Source organism: Gopherus evgoodei, chromosome 1 (assembly GCF_007399415.2).
Source record: "Gopherus evgoodei ecotype Sinaloan lineage chromosome 1, rGopEvg1_v1.p, whole genome shotgun sequence".
NCBI classification, from domain to species: domain Eukaryota; kingdom Metazoa; phylum Chordata; order Testudines; family Testudinidae; genus Gopherus; species Gopherus evgoodei.
In genome coordinates this window covers 110,274,721-110,293,944 of record NC_044322.1, presented here as the reverse complement: position 1 = coordinate 110,293,944, position 19,224 = coordinate 110,274,721, and the positions used below count along the sequence as shown (strand labels likewise).

The 19,224-nt window shown below is 39.9% G+C and overlaps 1 protein-coding gene across 1 annotated transcript in view; it reads right to left on the bottom strand.

The window, feature by feature from the left end:
* The window catches only part of CUL4A (cullin 4A), an 80,160-nt gene that overhangs the window by 45,194 nt on the left and 15,742 nt on the right, over nt 1-19,224 (bottom strand). Inside the window, 7 exon segments of the mRNA XM_030568911.1 lie at nt 1,628-1,695; nt 3,750-3,832; nt 4,701-4,790; nt 8,821-8,983; nt 9,239-9,312; nt 11,207-11,276; nt 17,496-17,599. Of these exon segments, the coding sequence (XP_030424771.1) occupies nt 1,628-1,695; nt 3,750-3,832; nt 4,701-4,790; nt 8,821-8,983; nt 9,239-9,312; nt 11,207-11,276; nt 17,496-17,599 (652 nt within the window).

The following is a 19,224-nucleotide window of genomic DNA, read 5'->3' as shown; positions in this document are numbered from 1 at the left end:
AAAAAAAATAAAAAAGAAACGAATTAGCTTCGCTTCAAACCAAACAACTTTTTTTCCTGAATATTTTGGTTCATCCTCGAACCAAAAAAATCAATTATTCACTCACCTCTAGTCAGCAATACTCATAGGTCCTGAAAGTAAGTTACTGAAATGTGAGACAGTTAGCGAAAGAGGTAGACTAGTAAAGTAGACCAAATCAGATAATCTTCCATCTGATCAGGCAGACAACTAAAAGAAGCCAACGCCAGAAGTTTTGAGAAAAATATCCCAAGTATTTTATGGAAAATAAAGGGAGAATAAGTGGTGGGGAGGGGACATTTTCTGCAACATGAAGAAAACAAAGAGGGGTGAGGCTAAGTTACCAGAACACGCAGAACCTAAAGCTCACCCAGAGCTAAGAACAGAAAATATATTTTATATCAAAACACACACAAAATCAGGAAACATCAATGAAGCCTAAAAATCCAGTAAAAGAAGAAGATTGACTGTTCCTGTTAATTTTTAAAAAACCAAGAGGATATCAGAGGCACTGATCACTCAACAAGAACTTCTGAAGAAGACTAAGACAAATCTGAGATTTCCAGAGACACACCAAAGGATGCAAAGAGAGAATATATATTGTACAGGTCTCTCACAACTTACGCGCACTTAACATGCGCGATTTCAGCTTTACGCTGAAAGGCCTGGAGTCCGGGAGGGGGCGTGGCCTCAAGTAGAAGAGGCGTGGCCTCAAGATTTAAAGGTCCTGGTGCACCAGCTGTGGCTGGGAGTCTCAGGGCCTTTAAATCACCCAGGGGGCTCTCAGCTGCAGAGGTGGCTGGTAGCCTCTGGCAAACTAAAGGGCCCAAGTCTCCAGTCACCCTGGAGCTCCGGGTCCTTTAAACGCCAGCCCCAGCCAGGCTGCCAAAGCTGCGGGTGGGATTTAAAGGGCTCCACTGGGCTCCCCGCCACAGTGGGAAGCCCGGCAGAGCCCTTTAAATCCCGCCCACAGCTCTGGCGGCGGTACGGGGAGGAGGGCATTTAAAGGGCTCCACCGGGCTCCCCACCATGGTGGGAAGCCTGGCAGAGCCCTTTAAATCCCGCCTGCAGCTCCGGCAGCAGAGACCGGGGGGGCATTTAAAGGGCTCCACCAGGCCCTGCCACGGCGGGTAGCCCGGTGGAGCCCTTTAAATGCCCCCAGGCCCCGCCGCCGGAGCTGCAGGTGGGATTTAAAGGGCTTGGGGTTTTGACTATACGCAGTTTTCGCTTTACGCGATAACGCGGAACGGAACCTCCGCCAAATATGCGACAGACCTGTACTGGCTTAACAAGTAACCTTACTGGGACTTCACTGCATTTGACTGTACAAAAATTCTTTAACTATATAGTGACAAGCAAACTAGAAGTTAATTCCACCTGTGCTGTGTAATTTATACAGAATTACTGCAATAATGTAGGTGCTCGTTTTGGAAGTTTATATAATCCTGTGCCATTAGCAGTTTTAATTTTGGAGATGATGTGTGGCACTCTCAGTACGCGTGGAAGTCGCTGCTATGGCCCACATTCTAATAGCTGTGCAATCTACCATTGTTGCAGAGTATGAGAATCTGTCCTTCAGTGTAGGTTACAAGAACTAAGAAAGATATACCTTTTTGCAAAATAGCTGTTAAGTGCTCTCCTAGTAGTTGCTTTTCCACACAAGCAATTAGTAGTTTCCTGTGTAAGGCAAGAAAGAGCACATAAGAAATACTGCACAGTTTAAGGCAATTACTCTCTTATCAGGATGCATGTGTGAATAACTCCCATTATTACATGACAAAATATTGAACATTTATAGTTTATTCTAATTTTGCAGTCTGTATTTTACATAAACAAAAAAATTCTAACAGGAATAAACTCAAGATAAAATACTGCAAAAATATATGCAATTAAGAAATGGAGGTTCTAATTAAAATGATACTTTAAAAAACAACAAGCTCTTGCTATTATTCATAATACCTTAAAATTAGATATTAAAAATTAGAACAGTTTTAAAGATTCTTATTTTGATAAAAAAAGAGATGGTTCTAAGCTGGAACCTCAAAACCAAACCACCCAGGTTAGTGTGGTTCAAAATTCAAACCCAAATTCTGAACTAAGGTTTCATGGTTAAAGAAGCACGCTTGCGAGCTGAACTCGAACCCCATATCAGACCACCAAACTCTGGGAGAAGATATTAAACTTGGTTCTGAATTTTGCAATGTAGACTTATCTCTACTTTCCACCTAAAATGCAGATTACTTACTTACTGCATTTGACTAAGACTGGTCAGGTTCCTTTTCTGGCTTTTATGTATTAGTAAAGTGGTGCAATGCTTCGGTTGAAAACGTTGCAGAGCAATATTCTGCAATTTGTCAACAAAAAAAATACCCCAAAGCAAAACAAAACACCCAAATCCTGGCTTTACACTAATATATTGTAAGCTGACAAATCACAGAATAACTGTATTGGTCTTAAGTTTTAGAAAATATGTTTTTACAAAACCTAATATATGAGTTTAAATTAACCTGACATTATTCTTGATATGCAGCGTTGCTGTAGTCATGCAGGTCTCAGGACATTAACACAGTACTATTAGCACTTCACCTACCTTGTCCTCTATTATTTCTAATGTTATTTTTGTCCCTGAAGGATCATATCTACACCAAGTACAAATCTAACATGTTAAATTTTTTACTTTTTTAAATATTCTTGCTGCCCCCTTCACATATCTAGAACAGTGGTAAACTCTGAGATATGAGGATCACTAAAGGAGACTGACTTCAGATCCCGCAAATGCTGCTTCTTAAAAGGATCAGAGGAAATCAGTGATGATTTATACAAGGCTCTCTCATTGTTCCTTCTCAGAGCTCTCTGGCTCCCAGTGGGCCCATACTTTCATCCTGAGCCGAGACAGAAGCCAGGACCCACAATAAGTCTCTGCACAGACTAGCCTTGCTAGAATTCCAGGCTACTCTTTATTTGGGCTTCACTTTAAAGCCATGATTGTGCAAATACTTAAGCATGTTCTTAAATTCATATATGTGAGTAGTTCCATTGACTTTGATGAGACTAACTGTGGAGTAAATATTAATCAACCTGCAAGTAAGTATTTGCAGGATCAGAACCACAGTTAGTATTTTATAATATATAGCAGCTGTCTAAAAAAATATTTTCGTTTGCATTATACATACATTACAACATAGATTGCAGTAGATAATTTTAAGTAATGAGAAATAACAGATATACTTTAATAAAGTCATCATTGTAACAATCAAATGCCAAACATTGCCTAGAACACTGTTAATAAAAGTGGACTGCCATTTTAAATAGAGCTCATGAGTGAGGATACCTAACAGTTTCATTAGGCAAAAAGCACGTTCCCTTCCCTCAGGCAGTTTGAGCTAAATGTCATTATCAGCGCACGAATGGTTAACCTGAACTACTGTTCTGAAAGTCCAAATGATACATTATATAATAACTCAAAAATTTCAAAAACCTCAAACTCATATTGCTAGATCTCTCCAGATGTTTCTCTCTCCCACTTTTTTCTTGTTATTGTGTATTTTAATTTTAATCAAGATACATAGCCTTCGCAAACAAAGTTTGTTACAGATAATGTCATTATTACCCTTTTAAATACTAATGAAATAATCCTGCCTTCTTTCGAACCATGGATAATCACATTACTTTTTGAACGGATAGCATGCAGGTTTGGCCTACAGTGAAAATGAAAGAAAAATTGTACTCACTGCGTGCTGTGGTCTAAATATGTTATCACTCGATCTCCTTCTTCTTCTAAACGTTTGTTAACGTGGTGAAGATATTCTGGGACCTAGCAAAGGAAAAGAATGCAATGATTTCATTAGTGAACACAAAGGAGTATGACATATGCATAACCTTTTTATCACAACAATTATCTTAACTATACACTAGCAGAGTACTGACAAGATAGGATTGTTCCATCCTTAATTTCTTCTCTAATGCTAAGAGAAACGCATGTGACATGGCAATTTACATCAGTGTCATGCAGACAGTTGCTTTCAGAATATTTGTAGTGAGTCAGTTAACTTTCACAACTCTCATTTGGGAGAGCCAACACATTTATATTTAGGGGACTTTTTTTGGTTTACATTTTGGAAAGTGTCTAAATTTGTGGCCAAAACAGGACAGTATCGCTTTAACCGAAAAGAATAAAAAACACAACTGTCTTAGTCTATTGAGTAAATAAGCCTTTTTTAAAAACTCAACTGCTTAATTAGGTATTAATCAAAGAAAAAATGGAATGACATTAAAGGACGCACATTACAATTTATTAGGTGAAGTAATGTTGCCAATACCCCCATAGCTCTTACTACTGTGCTCTCCAGCAGCATGACTGTACGTAGCCCAAATTTCACTGGGTTATCTCACTTCTAGTCATGCACTTAAAGCAGTGGTTTTCAACCTTTTTTCATTTGCAGACCCCTAAAAAATTTCAAATGGAAGTGTGGTCCTTTCTGGAAATCTTAGACATCTGTGGACCATTGACTTAAACCACTGATTTAAAGATACTTCAACGCACTGGATTCAATTCTCCCTCTCAGATATACCAATGCAGCTCACACTGCAGTACATGGAGGTTAACGTGCGTACCTCAGCACAGAATTGGGCCCCATGGTTTTTAAATTAATTCCTAGTGCTCATTAAGGCTGTGTATTTACCTCTCTTTCTTGCATTAACCTTTGGCCCTCTGCCGCATATAAACAATTTGTCTCCTCCAAAAACTTTTGTTCAAATGATTCCTTGTAAACCTAGGTAAAAAATGAAATTATTAATTTAGTTACTTATTAACCTCATGCTTAAGGCTCGCTTTTTTATTTTTAGTTGTCAAGATGAAAAAGAAACAAAATATCCCATGACACAAAATTGTCTGTCCTCAAGGAAAGTGCCACTGACACTACTGGATAATGAAGTTCCTGGTTTATTTGTATAATAGGTACAGAACGGGATTGGTCCTGCTTTGAGCAAGGGGTTGGACTAGATGACCTCCTGAAGTCCCTCCAACCCTGATATTCTATGATAAACTGCACTCATGTCTGTATGAATGACCAACTGCAATGGGAGTTTTCCCACACCATATCGTAAGTGTGCTTCAATCAGGGATTCAGTGTGTGATTTGTCTAAATCAATAGGCTTCTGTTTAAAAATCACACAGACAGGCACCAGTAGCCAATATAACACAATTATGGGACTCCAGTCCAGTTGAGTTTGATCCTCCTGCCAGCATTCCTGCTGCAAATGCAATAGCTCCAAATTAGTGAAATCACAGCAAAGAATTGGTAACTCCTTTTTGGTGAAATGCTTGGACTAATCAGGAACATCATTTCCAAAATAATCTTCATCCAAGAAATTTGGGGTCAGTCATCTTGCTTTGGCTCACTGAGACAAATGAGGTGCAGATGAACTGGACTATCCTTTCCCTCTTCAATGTCTATTGCTGAACTAGAGGGGATTCAAAGAAGAATAACAGGAATGATCAAGAGCAATGAAATACCGTCATATTAAAAGAAATTGAAAAGCCTGGGACTGTTTACTTTAGAAAGAAAACTAGTAGAGAAAACAGGATAAAAGTATACACAATAATTCATGGCCTAGAAAAGGCAGATCAGGAGCTTTTGTTCTCCCTGCCTCGTAACAAGACATGGGGGCATTCACTGGAATTAAAAAAGGTAAGAAATTCAAAACTAATGGCAGGAAATTTTTTCATATAACGTGCAATTAAATCATGGAACTCACTGCCACAGGAAGTTGCTGAAGCTTAACAAGATTTGTATGGATATCAAAAATATCTAGTTATGAAAATGAATGAAAAATTTTGTTGAAGTGAAATTAAATGCCATGCATCAGAGTTTAGTTATCATATTGCCTGGGAGATATCAGCACTTGGATGAAGAGCCATTGGCTGAAGCTAGGCTCAAGCAAGACAGGGCAATGCCAATTGAGAGAGAAAAGCACTTTGAAAACTTGCTGCCACTCTAACATCAACCCACCATGGAGGGAATTTGCCCTCAGACTGTCAGACTCCTCTCTGTAACGTACACTGAAGCTGACACAGCTGTGAAAAACACCCTCTATATCTACAAATAGCCAGACAGACTGAAGCCCACTCTGGTCAAATTCAGACTTGATCACAGGAATACATTATTTTGTAAGTTATAAGTTTTACTACTACAAAATGACTACTTACAAATTTTGAGAATGCAGCAGCCCACCAATTCGTCATCCCAGCTCCAGTTCTTTACATTGGCTCCCTGTTGAAGAGCAACTCAAATTCTAGGTTTCATTCCTTATCTTCAAAACCCTCCAGCAGAACTGGCCCAAACTATATAAAGGGACACCTCCACTTTCTGGGATCATGACCTCATGCAGTCACACTGCTTTGGAACAGTAAGCCTCAAGAATGAGAGTCATGTGAGCAGAAAACAGAACTTTCTCAGCAGCTGGCCTTCAACTATAGAACTGACATCTAAGGAAATCAGGATGAACAGCAGCCTCACTGCTTTCAAACAAATTGTAAAACTCATTTCATTAACTTGGCTTTCACTTAATAACCAACCTTTTTCTGTGGGGCTGTGGAGGGAGAAACAGCAATCCATGTTTATTTACTGGAGAATCTATAAGGATTTCACCTACTATAGCAGCAGCCAGGGTAAAAATACCTAGATTAGAGGCTATCTAGCATAGAACTAGAAGTATCTGTCTGAAATAATTCAAAGGAGAAAATTGTATCTAAATGCACACATGATCGGAAGAAACCAAGAAAGGGGGTATAATTAGCTTTGTTTAGCAAAGATTAAAAAAAACTACTGTTAAGCCCTCGCCTCTTAAAAATCTGACAGACATAAAAAAGGTGATGCAGCTATGAATACCTGGGCTAAGAAAGGGGAGAGCTTTGGCAAAAGAGAACACACAAGCCAGATCCACATCTTTCAGCATGGACATTCACGGAGCATTACATTGTCTAAAGACAATGACTGACAGACGCTTATCTTCACCCACTGTAACTACCTCAAAGAAGGAGTATTACGTATTTATTTTCCAGATATACCAGAGCCCATTATGGATGACAGTTAGGAGGCTTAGCAGGAAAGGCAGATTGGCTTTGCAGTGCCTTATCAGAAAATGAGAGTTATTGTTTTTGCTCTTACCATTCCCCTAATATCTCTGACATATTTAAACACCCTGTGAACAGGGAATACCTACTAAACTAAGGCAATCCAAGCTAAAGAATTTCCTGGAAGGATGAAAGGAGGCTCATGACCTTTGTTCTACCAAAACCAGAATGGACAGCATGACTGGAATGCTGACAGGAGGCTCAAGTTTACTTGAATAAAATGTGCAAAAATTATTAGTCCACTTGGTCACTCATGCCTATTCAAGTATAATCCAAGTGAAAATCCATGAAATTACAGCTTGACTGCATCCATATAGTGAATGCTTGGACTTCACGCCCAATCTTTTTTGGTAATCTCTTAGAGAGGCCAGAATGTGGTGATAGGTTTTGTGATGCAGACCCTTTTCCACTGTGATCTGGACTAAGCCCAAATTCTTTTACTTATGCCAATGATATATATTTTTGTTACTACATTTAATCTGGATCAGTAAATGGAAAAAAAGACTTTTGAATCAATTAAAGGCTACATATTTTAATACAGAATTACACTGTTTAAAAATACAAATCTGAAGTCAATCCAGTAGCTGGAGAACATTGCAACATTGTCTCACGCTAGAAACTCAGGTCTGGAAGAAAAGTCAATTTTCTCACTACCAGGACTGAGACCTGCCTTTGGGTACACGCTCCATGAGAAGGATTTGGTCCCATTTATAACAATTTACAGTGGACATATATTATTTGGGAGCTGCATACCCATGATTTACGAATTACAATTTAAAACCTCTGCGGATCTACGTTGGTCATTGCCTACAGCTGGAAAAAAACAGAAAGCAAAATGGCCTCATTTAGAGGACAAAAGGAGAAGAGAATCACAGAGTAAGCGAAAGCAGGACACAGCCACATGTGTCTCAAGGAGATAACTTTTTGTCTATCGTAATAACGAGTTCTCAAATACTTTCAACTGACAAGTTTAGATTTGCTGTTGACACACACAGGCAGTGAAAAACAAAAAGGAGCATTTCAATACAGTGCAAATCATTTTTTTTTAAAAGAAAAATCAGTACTAGATTTTTCTTAGATTTTTTGGTTGGAGAGGAGCGACAAGCATGGGTGTTGCAGCTAATACAGCCATTTACTTGTATCACCCAAAGGAGCATCCCTATTTAAGCTTCTTTTATAAATGTGTGTCAAGCCATCCAAATTAGTTCATACCCAATACATTTGTACCAATACTGTGTTTATATGATAAATACAAGGAGGAGCCAGCAAAGATACAAGCACGTTAATGCAGATACAGTATTTTTAAGCGTATTATTAGAGACTTACTACAGGATGAATTAACCTTCTTTGTTAAAAAATCTCAGTAAACTAAAACTTCAATCTAGCCACTGGTATTAAAAAAGAATAAATTACATGCTCAGTTTTATTTTACTGAATAATTTACTACGATATAACTTTAGTGGAAAATTAAGCAAGCTATAGACAGACACTGAACAGTTATATGTACAGCTACTAAACTTAATCATGATCCTAAAAATATGGTTTTAATTCCAAAGCATGTTAATTAGAAAAAAGTTATTCTTGTAGGACATAAAAGAATTAGAAAGGTCCACAATTTGTGTCTGCCTTTAAACGTGGCAGCTATTAGTAAGGTTTGCTATTCTTACCTGTAGATCAGACAGCATGCTTAACAGACTTCGTAACAGGCTTCTGTCCACAGTTTCACCATTGCGTTCTCGTTCAATCAGTAGGAGGATTCCATCAATGGTCTTATTTTGAACTAGTTTATCACTAATAATGTGCTTTCTAAAAAGCTCTAGCCCCATATCCCTGTGTAAATATTGAAAATTAATTAAAAAAATTAGAAATATAGCTTGATTTATATAATATTCCCAGACAAAAACTGATCTCATTCATTATTTAACTCCACACATTTATAGGGAATTTTACAGAAATGAAAGATGTTACATGTGTTACATACACAAAACAAAATAATTATGGGCGGAAAGTAAAGTTTAATCTTTATAAAAACAATAAGTTCATATTCAACAATTATGTCAAGAGCATACTTACACAGATACCTACCATATAGAAGGAAGCAATGAATTCTGAAGCACGTATGTACGATCCAAAAATAAGAAAATGCTTCTAATCATGATCTGCAAAATGTAAAACACTGATTGAACCAATTTGCCTGTTTATAAGCACACAGGATTATATATTAGAACCTGTGTTTGTGTAATTAAGATGTCTTACAAGTCCATTAATTTAATTTTTGCATGTGTTAAATCAGATTTGTATAAAGGTAAACGTTTTTTAAAATTGTAGACCTTGATAGCAGTACTACCTAAGCACAAACTGTATTATAAGATGTATCCCAAATAATTCCAAACTCTGTAGTCAATTTTAAGAGCTATTAAGATTGTATATCATCCTGCATTATTTCTACGCTTCAACCACCCAAGAAGTGCACCAATACGCTTTCAATGCACACCATGCTGTAGTGTACTGCTATTAATTAGACATTAAAAATGTATTTTTAAAAAGCAGTTTTATGATGGGAAGAAAGTGGGTTATGCAATATATCCATTGCCTATGAAAATCAGTTCCCAGTAAAATGATGAAAAATATGGGAAGGTTATAAACACTTCTCAGTATCAATATGAATATATCTGATGCCTTAATTTTTCCATCTCTCTCTTGCTTAAAAAAATAATAATAATAATTCTCTAGGTTATTTAGACCCCTTCCACCTCTCTCCTCATCCCCCATTAACTGAGCAAGTTTCACATCCAGCAACCAATTTTAACTCTTATAAAAAAAATTAAATATGGAAAATTGGCCTCTTCCCATCTTAGATTTCATGCTAGAACATACATTAGAAGTGGCTAAAGAAGCCACACACTGAAACCTGGAACTCTTGAGAGGCAGGGGAAGAGAGAGAGAGAAGTTTAACACTGACACCTTCTTTTCTTTTCACTTTCTTATAGGTGTGGTTAATATTTATTGACTGAAAAATCTTCCCACTGGAAAATGTGGTTTAGTCTAAACATCTTTTCACAAGAAAGCTCCAATTTCAACAATTTTTTTTCAGTTTTCTCACTGGAATTTTTTTTTTAATTCTGTTGAATAGAAACATACTTTCTTAATGTTTAAGAGGAAAGCAGTAAATAAGTTAGGGGTCTTCCCCTTCTACCTTTTCTTTTTTCAAACCAGTGGAAAAAAGGGAAAAGTAAAAGAGAGAAAGGAGAATAAAACCTCCAAATGAAAAAAAAAATCCAGTCATTTTTAGTTTTCATAAACCAAAGCAAAATGACATTTAAAGTTGAAATGACAATTTTCATTTCAGAATAGTATGTGAAAACTAAATTAAATACTTTTCTTTTGTTTAGAAAATTCCCATGAAAACCCTTGAACGGTAATTTTTCCAGCAACATTTTTAATTTGTGGAGCAAGAGTGCAGAGATTGGAGTTTCCAACCAGTTTGTTCCTTAATCTTCCTAATTGCCCCTCTGCCATCTCTGTAAGGTGCCATTATCTTGTCTTTTAAATATTACAAGTGATATGGAGAATTAAGAATATTTTATTAGTGTGTGATTCGTGCCCCAATGTCCTATATCACATTTTTCCCTGTGAAGATATCAAAACCAATTTGAGTGAAATTATCCATGTGAGTTTAATGTTTTCTCCGTTCTTTCAATGTTAACTTTGAACCCTTCTGATTTTATAGGTTGGAGAAGCACCCAAGCACTGTTAAATGCTGCCTAAAAGCAACCAGGAAGTACCCAGAAAAAAAATTGCAAGTGGAGGATAAGTGCAGACCCCCTTACTGTTTGGAGTGAAATTATACAATATATATAAATAAATGAATAAATTTAAAAAATTGGGGGGAGGTGTTTCGATTTTTAAGAAAATTATTTTTCAGTCAAGGCAGGCTGAAGGACTCTTTGAACTCCCTCTCCACTTCTGATTTTTTGAAATGTACCCAGCATTTATTTACCAGATTTCTTTGATGTCTCAGGGATTTGCGTTTTGAACAAATAGTCAACTTACCATTTGTCTGCAGTGATCTTGCCAGCATTTATTTACCTTCTTTAAAAATAAAAGGCTGTCCAGAGAATCTGTGCAGCACCCGCTAAGGAAAATTAGTTCAACATCTTTTTGAGGCCAGATACTAGTGATTATCTTTATTCAGTACATTTTTGTTCAGCAAGTTATTCAGTAAAGTTGCTCTATGGACACACATGAAATTGCACTGGAAGTTAGGGATCACAGTTCAGTTGCTAAAAAGTTCTGGACGAGCAGAGGGCTGAGAACTCTTCCAAAAGCATGACTCAGTTTTTTAGTGAATACCTCATGCTGCTCTCCTGCAACTCCATCTGCACTACATAACTCTGACAGGTTAAAGAAGTCGTCCTACTTAAATCAGAAGCAACTCTCCTTCCCATTGAGGAGAGCTGGGGGGAAGTGTCTGAAAAGCAATTTGTTCATTAGACTGGTTTACATCAGACATAGTTCAAACAGCTGTATTCTTTTAAAAATCTTCCAAGGGCTTAAATAATCCTCATTAAACCCCCCATAGGGTTCACCTAAAATCCCAGATCTTCGTGAATTTATTTTAATGAATTGTCGTGGCTACTTCACACAACAACAGACTCCAGCTGTGATTCAAGCTTTCTGAGTTTCATTAAACCAATTATGAAGAGATCTAAATGTGGCTACTCTTCCCTTCAAATACAATAGCAACTGAAGTCTCCGTAAGACAAATTTTGATGACTACCATCTTGTGTCAGTGGAACAGGAAAGGAGTATACCTGTCAGGTATAGAAATATCAGATCTCTAAAAATAATTTCTTATACAGAGAAAATCCTAAATTTAAAAGCACTCAATTCAGAAGATCAGATGAAGTCTGGGAATCTGAAAAAAAGAGAGGGTTTATATATAATTCTGACTGTAGATAGATAAGATAGCTTTTGACGAAATGAAAAAAACCAAGCCCATGCCCACAAGTTCAAGCACTGAACACACAATCTTCTGGTATTTGCAGAGCCACAAGGGAACCGCATCAGCAGGGAACATGACAATTTCATGGGAGGACAAACTGCTGTGGGCCACAGCAAGAACCAATTCAAGGTTGTTGGTGGCATTTACAGAGCAGATGCAGATGGTGGAGCACCACTTCTGGGCCCAAGAAATGAACACTAACTGGTGACATCATATCAGAATGGAGGCTTAGAATGATGAGCAGTGGCTGCAAAAATTTTGGATGCGCAAAGTAACATTCCTGGATCTGTGCACCAAGTTTGCTCCAGCCCTCCAGCGAACGGACACCAGAATGACAGTTGTACTGAAATGGAGAAGCGAGTGACAATCACACTGAAAACCTGTGACACAGGATAGCTGGTCAATGGGAAATCATTTTGGAGGTGGCAAATGCACTGTGGAAGCTTTTGTCATGCAAACGTGCATGGCCGTTCATCACCTCCTACTATGCAGTACTGTGACTCGGCAACATGCATGACGTGGATAGATTTGCAGCAACGGGGGCTCCCAAACTGCAGTCGACCAACAGATGGCATGCATAACACTATTTTGGCATCAGACCACTTTGCCAACAGAAAGGGCTACTTTTCTATGGTTATGCAAATGATGGTGGATCACCAAGGATGCTTCATTAACATCAGTGTTGGCTGGTCAGGGAAGGTGCATGACGCTCACATCTTTAAGATCACAAGACTGTTCAGAAAGCTACAAGTAGGGACTATCTTTCCCAATCGGTGGATTACCATTGGCAATGTTGAAATACCATAGTGATTCTGGGGGACAAAGTCCTAACCCTTGCTCATGAAGCTGTATATCAGCCACGTGGACAGCACCACGGAAAGATTCAACTCCAGCTCAGCAGGTGCTGAATGACAGTTGAATATGCTTTTGGTAGACTGAAGACACCAGCATCCCTTCACTCACAAAATTGGATCTCAGTGAAAAAAATATCCCAAAAGTTATAGCTGCCTGCTCTGTCCTATGTAATATCTGTGAAGCAAATGAGGAAAAAGCTGCTCCCAGGGTGAAAGGCAGAGGTGGAGTGTCTGTCTGCTGAGTTTGAAAAGCCAGACACAAGTGCTACCAGAAGAGCTCAATACAGAGCTATATGGCTCAGGGAGGCTTTGAAATAATATTTTAACAGTGAGCCACAGTAGTGCTTTGGGTTGTAAAGTGCCCCACTTGGCCTTCTTGTTTTGGGGACCTGTTAGGAACTGTATAGTGCTTGGTGTACGCCTATAAATACAACACTATCTATGCACCTGTTAATTTTGTGGTGCTTGCTGTACATTTATGATTATTACACTGTCACCGATCCTATGAGTTGTTATTGCACAGTGTGACACAAGTGGGTGCTTTTAGTACTGCCAGGCACTCTGCAGCATATGACATGAACTAATAAAGATGAAATATTTTCCAAAAGATTAAAATTTTATTCAGTAACAAAATCAGTGCAAAGAAAAGTTTCTGCAATTTAAAAGCAAATACAGTAACTCCTCGCTTAACATTGTAGTTATGTTCCAGAAAATGTGACTTTAAGTGGAACGATGTTACGTGAATCCAATTTACCCATCATAATGAATGTAAATAGGTTCCAGGGAATTTTTTTTCCACCAGACAAAAGACTATTTTTATATACATACATACATACACACACACACCACACACACACAGAGTATATGTTTTAAACAAACAATTTAATATTGTACACAGAAATGATAATTGTGAAGCTTGGCTGAGGTGGTGAAGTCAGAGGGTGGAATATTTCCCAGGGAACGCCTTACTGCTAAATGATGAACTAGCATTCGGCCCATGGTTGTTAATGTAGACTCACATTCTACAAGGCAACACGAATGGAGGGAGGGGACACAGCACGGCAGACAGAGACAGAAACACACACCCTGTGTGAGAAAGAAAGATGTGCATTGCCCCTTTAAGTATGCTGACCCCACTCCAAGTACGCTGCCTTTTTAAGTAGATCAGCCAGTTGAGACAGCAGCTGCTGCCAGCAAGCTCCCTCCACCCTGTTGTGTCCCTCCACTTCTCTATGGAGATGGGGTAAGTGGTATGCAGGAGGATACCCTGACATTAGCCCCCTTCTTTCCCTGCACAGCAAGCAGGAGGCTCCTGGGTGCAGCTCCAAGGCAGAGGGCAGAAGCAGCACATGGCAGTGGGGGGAGGGACAGCAGAACTGCCTGGCAATTGATAGTCTGCTGGGCAGCTGCTGCACAGGGAACTTAGGGGAGCTGATGTGGGGGGCTGCCCTGGTTCCACTAGCCACCAGCTAGCTGCAACGGGCTGCTCTTCCTGCAAGCAGTGGACAAAGCAAGTGGCTGCCAAACGACATTATAAGGGAGCACTGCACAACTTTAAACAAGCATGTTCTCTAATTGATCAGCAATGTAACAACGAAAGAACGTTAACCAGGACGACTTTAAGTGAGGAGTTACTGTATGTTAAAAACTTAAGTTATGGAACAGAAGGAATATTTATGCCCATTTTAGCTAAACACATAGAAACTGTGGTTTTCTTAATGTCTCATGGGACAGAGTGGTAGGGGAAGGGAAGCAGCTTCTGATGTCATGAAAAATGTTGAACAAAGATGTGGGGAGTTGCTGGGGGAAGTGAACCCATAGATTATTGGGCTTGTAGGTCCATAAGAGTCTGCAGCATCTGTTTGTACTGCCAGAGAAGCCCCATTATGTCCTGGTGTATCTCCCTCTCTTTTTCCTGCTAGGACTCCTAGGCCTTTCCCCTGTCCACTTTCTTTCTTTCTCCAGGCTGTCTGCAATATTCACCCTCCAGGCCCTTTGCTCATGGTCGGATGCAGCACTGGCTTGCAGGACCTCATTAAACATGTCCTCCCATGTCTTCTTTTTTTTTAATTCCTAATCTGACTCAGGCATCCTGCAGGTGTGGAGGGGGAAACCCTCAAGGCTGCAATGGCAACAACTACAAATAAAATACAGAGAGGTATCTTTGCCACAATAGTCATAACGAAAGTGAAAATTAAGATTCAGAACTCCCTTTCCTTGCTCCCCTAAAAAGTTTTAAACAACACGTTTATTGACATTTCTGCTTCAGAGTGCTTGTGCACAACACCACTCAAGAGCACCAGCCATGGTGAGTATGACCCACCACAGGCAAGGGAATTGTTCGGTTGCATGAAACTATGCATATAGGGCAACGGCACTAAATGCTGGCACCGTTTTCCACTGGCAGTGATGATTTTAGCTGGTATCTCGCTCTTGAGGGTGACAAGGGCACAGAGAGCACTAGGGTCCTGAAGCCCCGAAAGCCCACATGCTGCTAGCCAGTTTACTGCAATGATGCCTGCCAAAGTTATTGCCAACAGACACAGGAAAGCATCCTATCGCAGAGGAAGAAATAAAGACTGCCATCCCTAAAAACCTTTGAGAGAGGATTGCAGAGTACCTCCATGGACATTTCATTTAGATCTCTCAGGAGGACTGAAGGGACATCCCTCTGTACATAAACTGCTCTGCATGTCCGTCCCCACACCTAACTGTACAGAGATGACAGCTCTCTCTCTGTTGTAACCCTACCTCTTCTGGTATGAGTAAATTAATGAAAGGTCGATAGTACCCCCAACTTAACAGGACAAAACTATCAGTACATCATTGAATGGGAAATACAATTACATACTTCCCCAACGTTTCTTCCCCTGTATCAGGCTTTCCCATGCTCAACTGTTTGGACTGACTGGACTGTAGATTCTCAGACGGGCACTGGCTTGCAGCATAGGCAGACCCCCGCTGATTGTATGTCCCTCCTCCTTGCCCTTGCTATTCACAGCAGGGATCTGTGACTCAGGTTCCTCGTAGGTATCCACAGTGATGTGCAGGGTGGCAGTGGGGTCTCCGTCGAGTATGGCATGCAGCTCTTTGTAAAACTGACAGGTCTGCAGGCTCGAAACTGGATCGAGTGTTGCCCTTCTAGTCTTCTGATATGCCTGCCGCATTTCCTTCGCTTTCACCCGGCACTACTGGTGATCCCTATCATAGTCCTCTCTCCTGCATCCTCCAGGCAATCTGCTCGTAGATGTCCACATTTCTACAGCTGGTCCACAACTGTGTCTGCACAGCCTCTTCTCCTACAGGCCCAGGAAATCCTATGCCTCCTATCCTATACTCCAAGCTGGAGCTCATCTGGAGAATGTAGCTGGCATGGTTGGCTGGACAGTTGCACACAACAAAGGAGAGCTGCTAGATGTGCTTGCCAAGCTGGATAATCAGGAGCAGGCATTTCAAAAATGCACTGGGCTTTACGGGGGGGTGGGGGGGGGTGTTAGGTCTCTGTGACCCCAGCCACTGGAGTTCACAACTGTAACCAGAGCGGTCAGTGTTGGACATTACGAGACACAGCTGCTGTAGGACTATTAGGGCTGACATAGGCAACTCAGGGCTTGTCTTCACTACCAGGGAGATTGATGATGCTGCTGCAATCAATGCAGCGGGTGTCAATTTAGTGATTCTAGTGAAGACCTGATAAATCGACAGAAGAGTGTTCTCCAGTTGACACTAGTACTCCAGCTCTCTGAGAAGAGTAAGGTAAATCGAGCAGAAAGCATCTCCCACTGATGCAGTGCAGTGAAGACACCCAGGGCAGAGTCAACCTAAGCTACATAGCTGGAGTAGCATAACTCAGGTCGACTTATCCCAGTAGTGAAGACAAGCTCTCAGCGTCTACACTCATGCTGCGTTGACCTCAGAACATTGACCATGGCTCAGCACCACCTGTGGAGTTGGTGTCACATCATCACTGTAATGGGGCGCTTCACAAATGTAAGTGTAGACACATGCATACCAAGGACGACACAAGACAGCTTACATCAACCTAATTTTGTAGTGTAAACCAGGACTAAGTGGCACATAGAGAGTTTAGAAAGTAAAAATATCCAACACCTTATCTCAAAGCCAGGGAGCAGGACTGCTGTACAACTTTCCCCCTGTAACCACTCTCCTCCTCATGCAATAGCTGTTTCAAAAGAGGTTAACAAAGCATTGCTTACAGTCATGAAAATTTTCAGACCAGGTATAAAATTACTCATGCACCTCTTACCATGACAATGGAAATGCTATTCATATTTTATTGTCCACAGAAATTATTAAACTAAGGCAAGCAGGTAACTAGAATTTTGTGAGATTGATTTAAAGATCTATATTGAATGCTTATATAACACCTACACATTTGTTTTATCAATTGCTGTTGTGTTACCTTAAAATACAATTTTAAAAGTATTATTGGACTATATTTTTGTGCACAAGAAAAGGATATTCTCTGAACTGAAGGATTTGTGCTTTCACATGATCTTCACAGACTTGCCGCAGCTGTTTGTAAAGTGTAGGGGACACTTTATAAGAACAGAGGTTTTCGACAGCCTAAAAAACAAAGGCAGTTACAAATAAGCAAATGATATCCTGTCCAGAGTGCATGATCCAGCATAATTAACATAATGAAGGATGCTAAAGGAAAAAACATCACAGATGAAAGGAAAAAACATCAAATTTATCCATCTAAACTAAAAAAGAACTACTGTTAAAATGTGTTCATCATCAAATTACCAGGGGGAGGTGGAAGGGGGGAGAAATCAACATTTCATGGAATTTTTCATTTCTAAATCTGAATCCTTCCCACACCATCACATGTTGCTTAGGGCACAAACGAGACTCCGACACTCATCTATCCTGAGCCACAATTTGAATGTCCTCAATGCTGTTAAAAGAACAGGAGTACTTGTGGCACCTTAGAGACTAACAAATTTATTTGGGCATAAGCTTGTGTGGGCTAAAACCCATTTCATTGGATGCATGCAGTGGGAAATACAGTAGGAAGATATATATACAAAGAGAACATGAAAAAATGGGTGATGCCATACCAACTGTAACAAGACGTAATCAATTAAAGTGGGATATTAGCAGGAGAAAAAAAAAAACTTTTGTAGTGTTAATCAGGATGGCCCATTTCCAACAGTTGACAAGAAGGTGTTAGCACCTCTTGAAAGTGATCCACCACTTGCTTTTTTGTTCTTTTTATGTTATTCTTTCCTGGTTTATCCCTGACAGGTCCTCCTGCTGGTGTAAATTTGCCAGTTAGGACCTCGTTGAGACAATGAAAAAAAGTGTTTTTATCATCACCTCTTTCAGCAGTCCCTGGTAACATTACTCATGTACTTATAGACTCATAGACTTTAAGGTCAGAAGGGACCATTATGATCATCTAGTCTGACCTCCTGCACAATGCAGGCCACAGAATCTCACCCATCCACTTCCATAACAAACCCCTAACCTATGTCTGAGTTATTGAAGTCCTCAGATTGTGGTTCGAAGACCTCAAGCTGCAGAGAATCTTCCAGCAAGTGACCCATGCCCCACGCTGCAGAGGAAGGCGAAAAACCTCCAGGGCCTCTGCCAATCTGCCCTGTAGGAAAATTCCTCCGCTTGTCTTTCTCACACTGCTTTTCACTGCTCTGTCCTTTTAAAAAAATAAATAAATAAATAAATAAATAAAATTGCTGCTCCTTTTTCTGGAGGTGTTTATGTTTGCTTTGACTTGTTTCTTTTCTTTCACAGTTCCACATATCCTTACTTATCCAGATTTTAGATTAGTTTGTCTGGAAACCAGCTGCAGTTGTTGGCTGCTGTGTAAAAATAATGCCACATCTTGACAGATGGAGGTTGACTTCTTACAGTATCTAACTCTTGTAGCACCTGAAATCTGTTCTTCAGTTCAGTTTGAAATTCCTGCTGCAATAACTTGTCTATCAGCTTTTTACTGTTAATTTTCTTAATGCTTTTGCGTGGTTTGTTTTTCTTTAGTGGATCACTGGTCTTGACCAGGGGCCGGCAACCTGCGGCACGCATGCCAAAGGCAGCATATGAGCTGATTTTTAGTGGCACTCTGCTGCCAGCCAGGGTCCTGGCCGCCAGCCCCACTCAGCCTGCTGCCGGCCTGGATGGATGGAACCCCGGGCCAGCAGCAGGATGAGTGGGGCCAGTGACCGGGA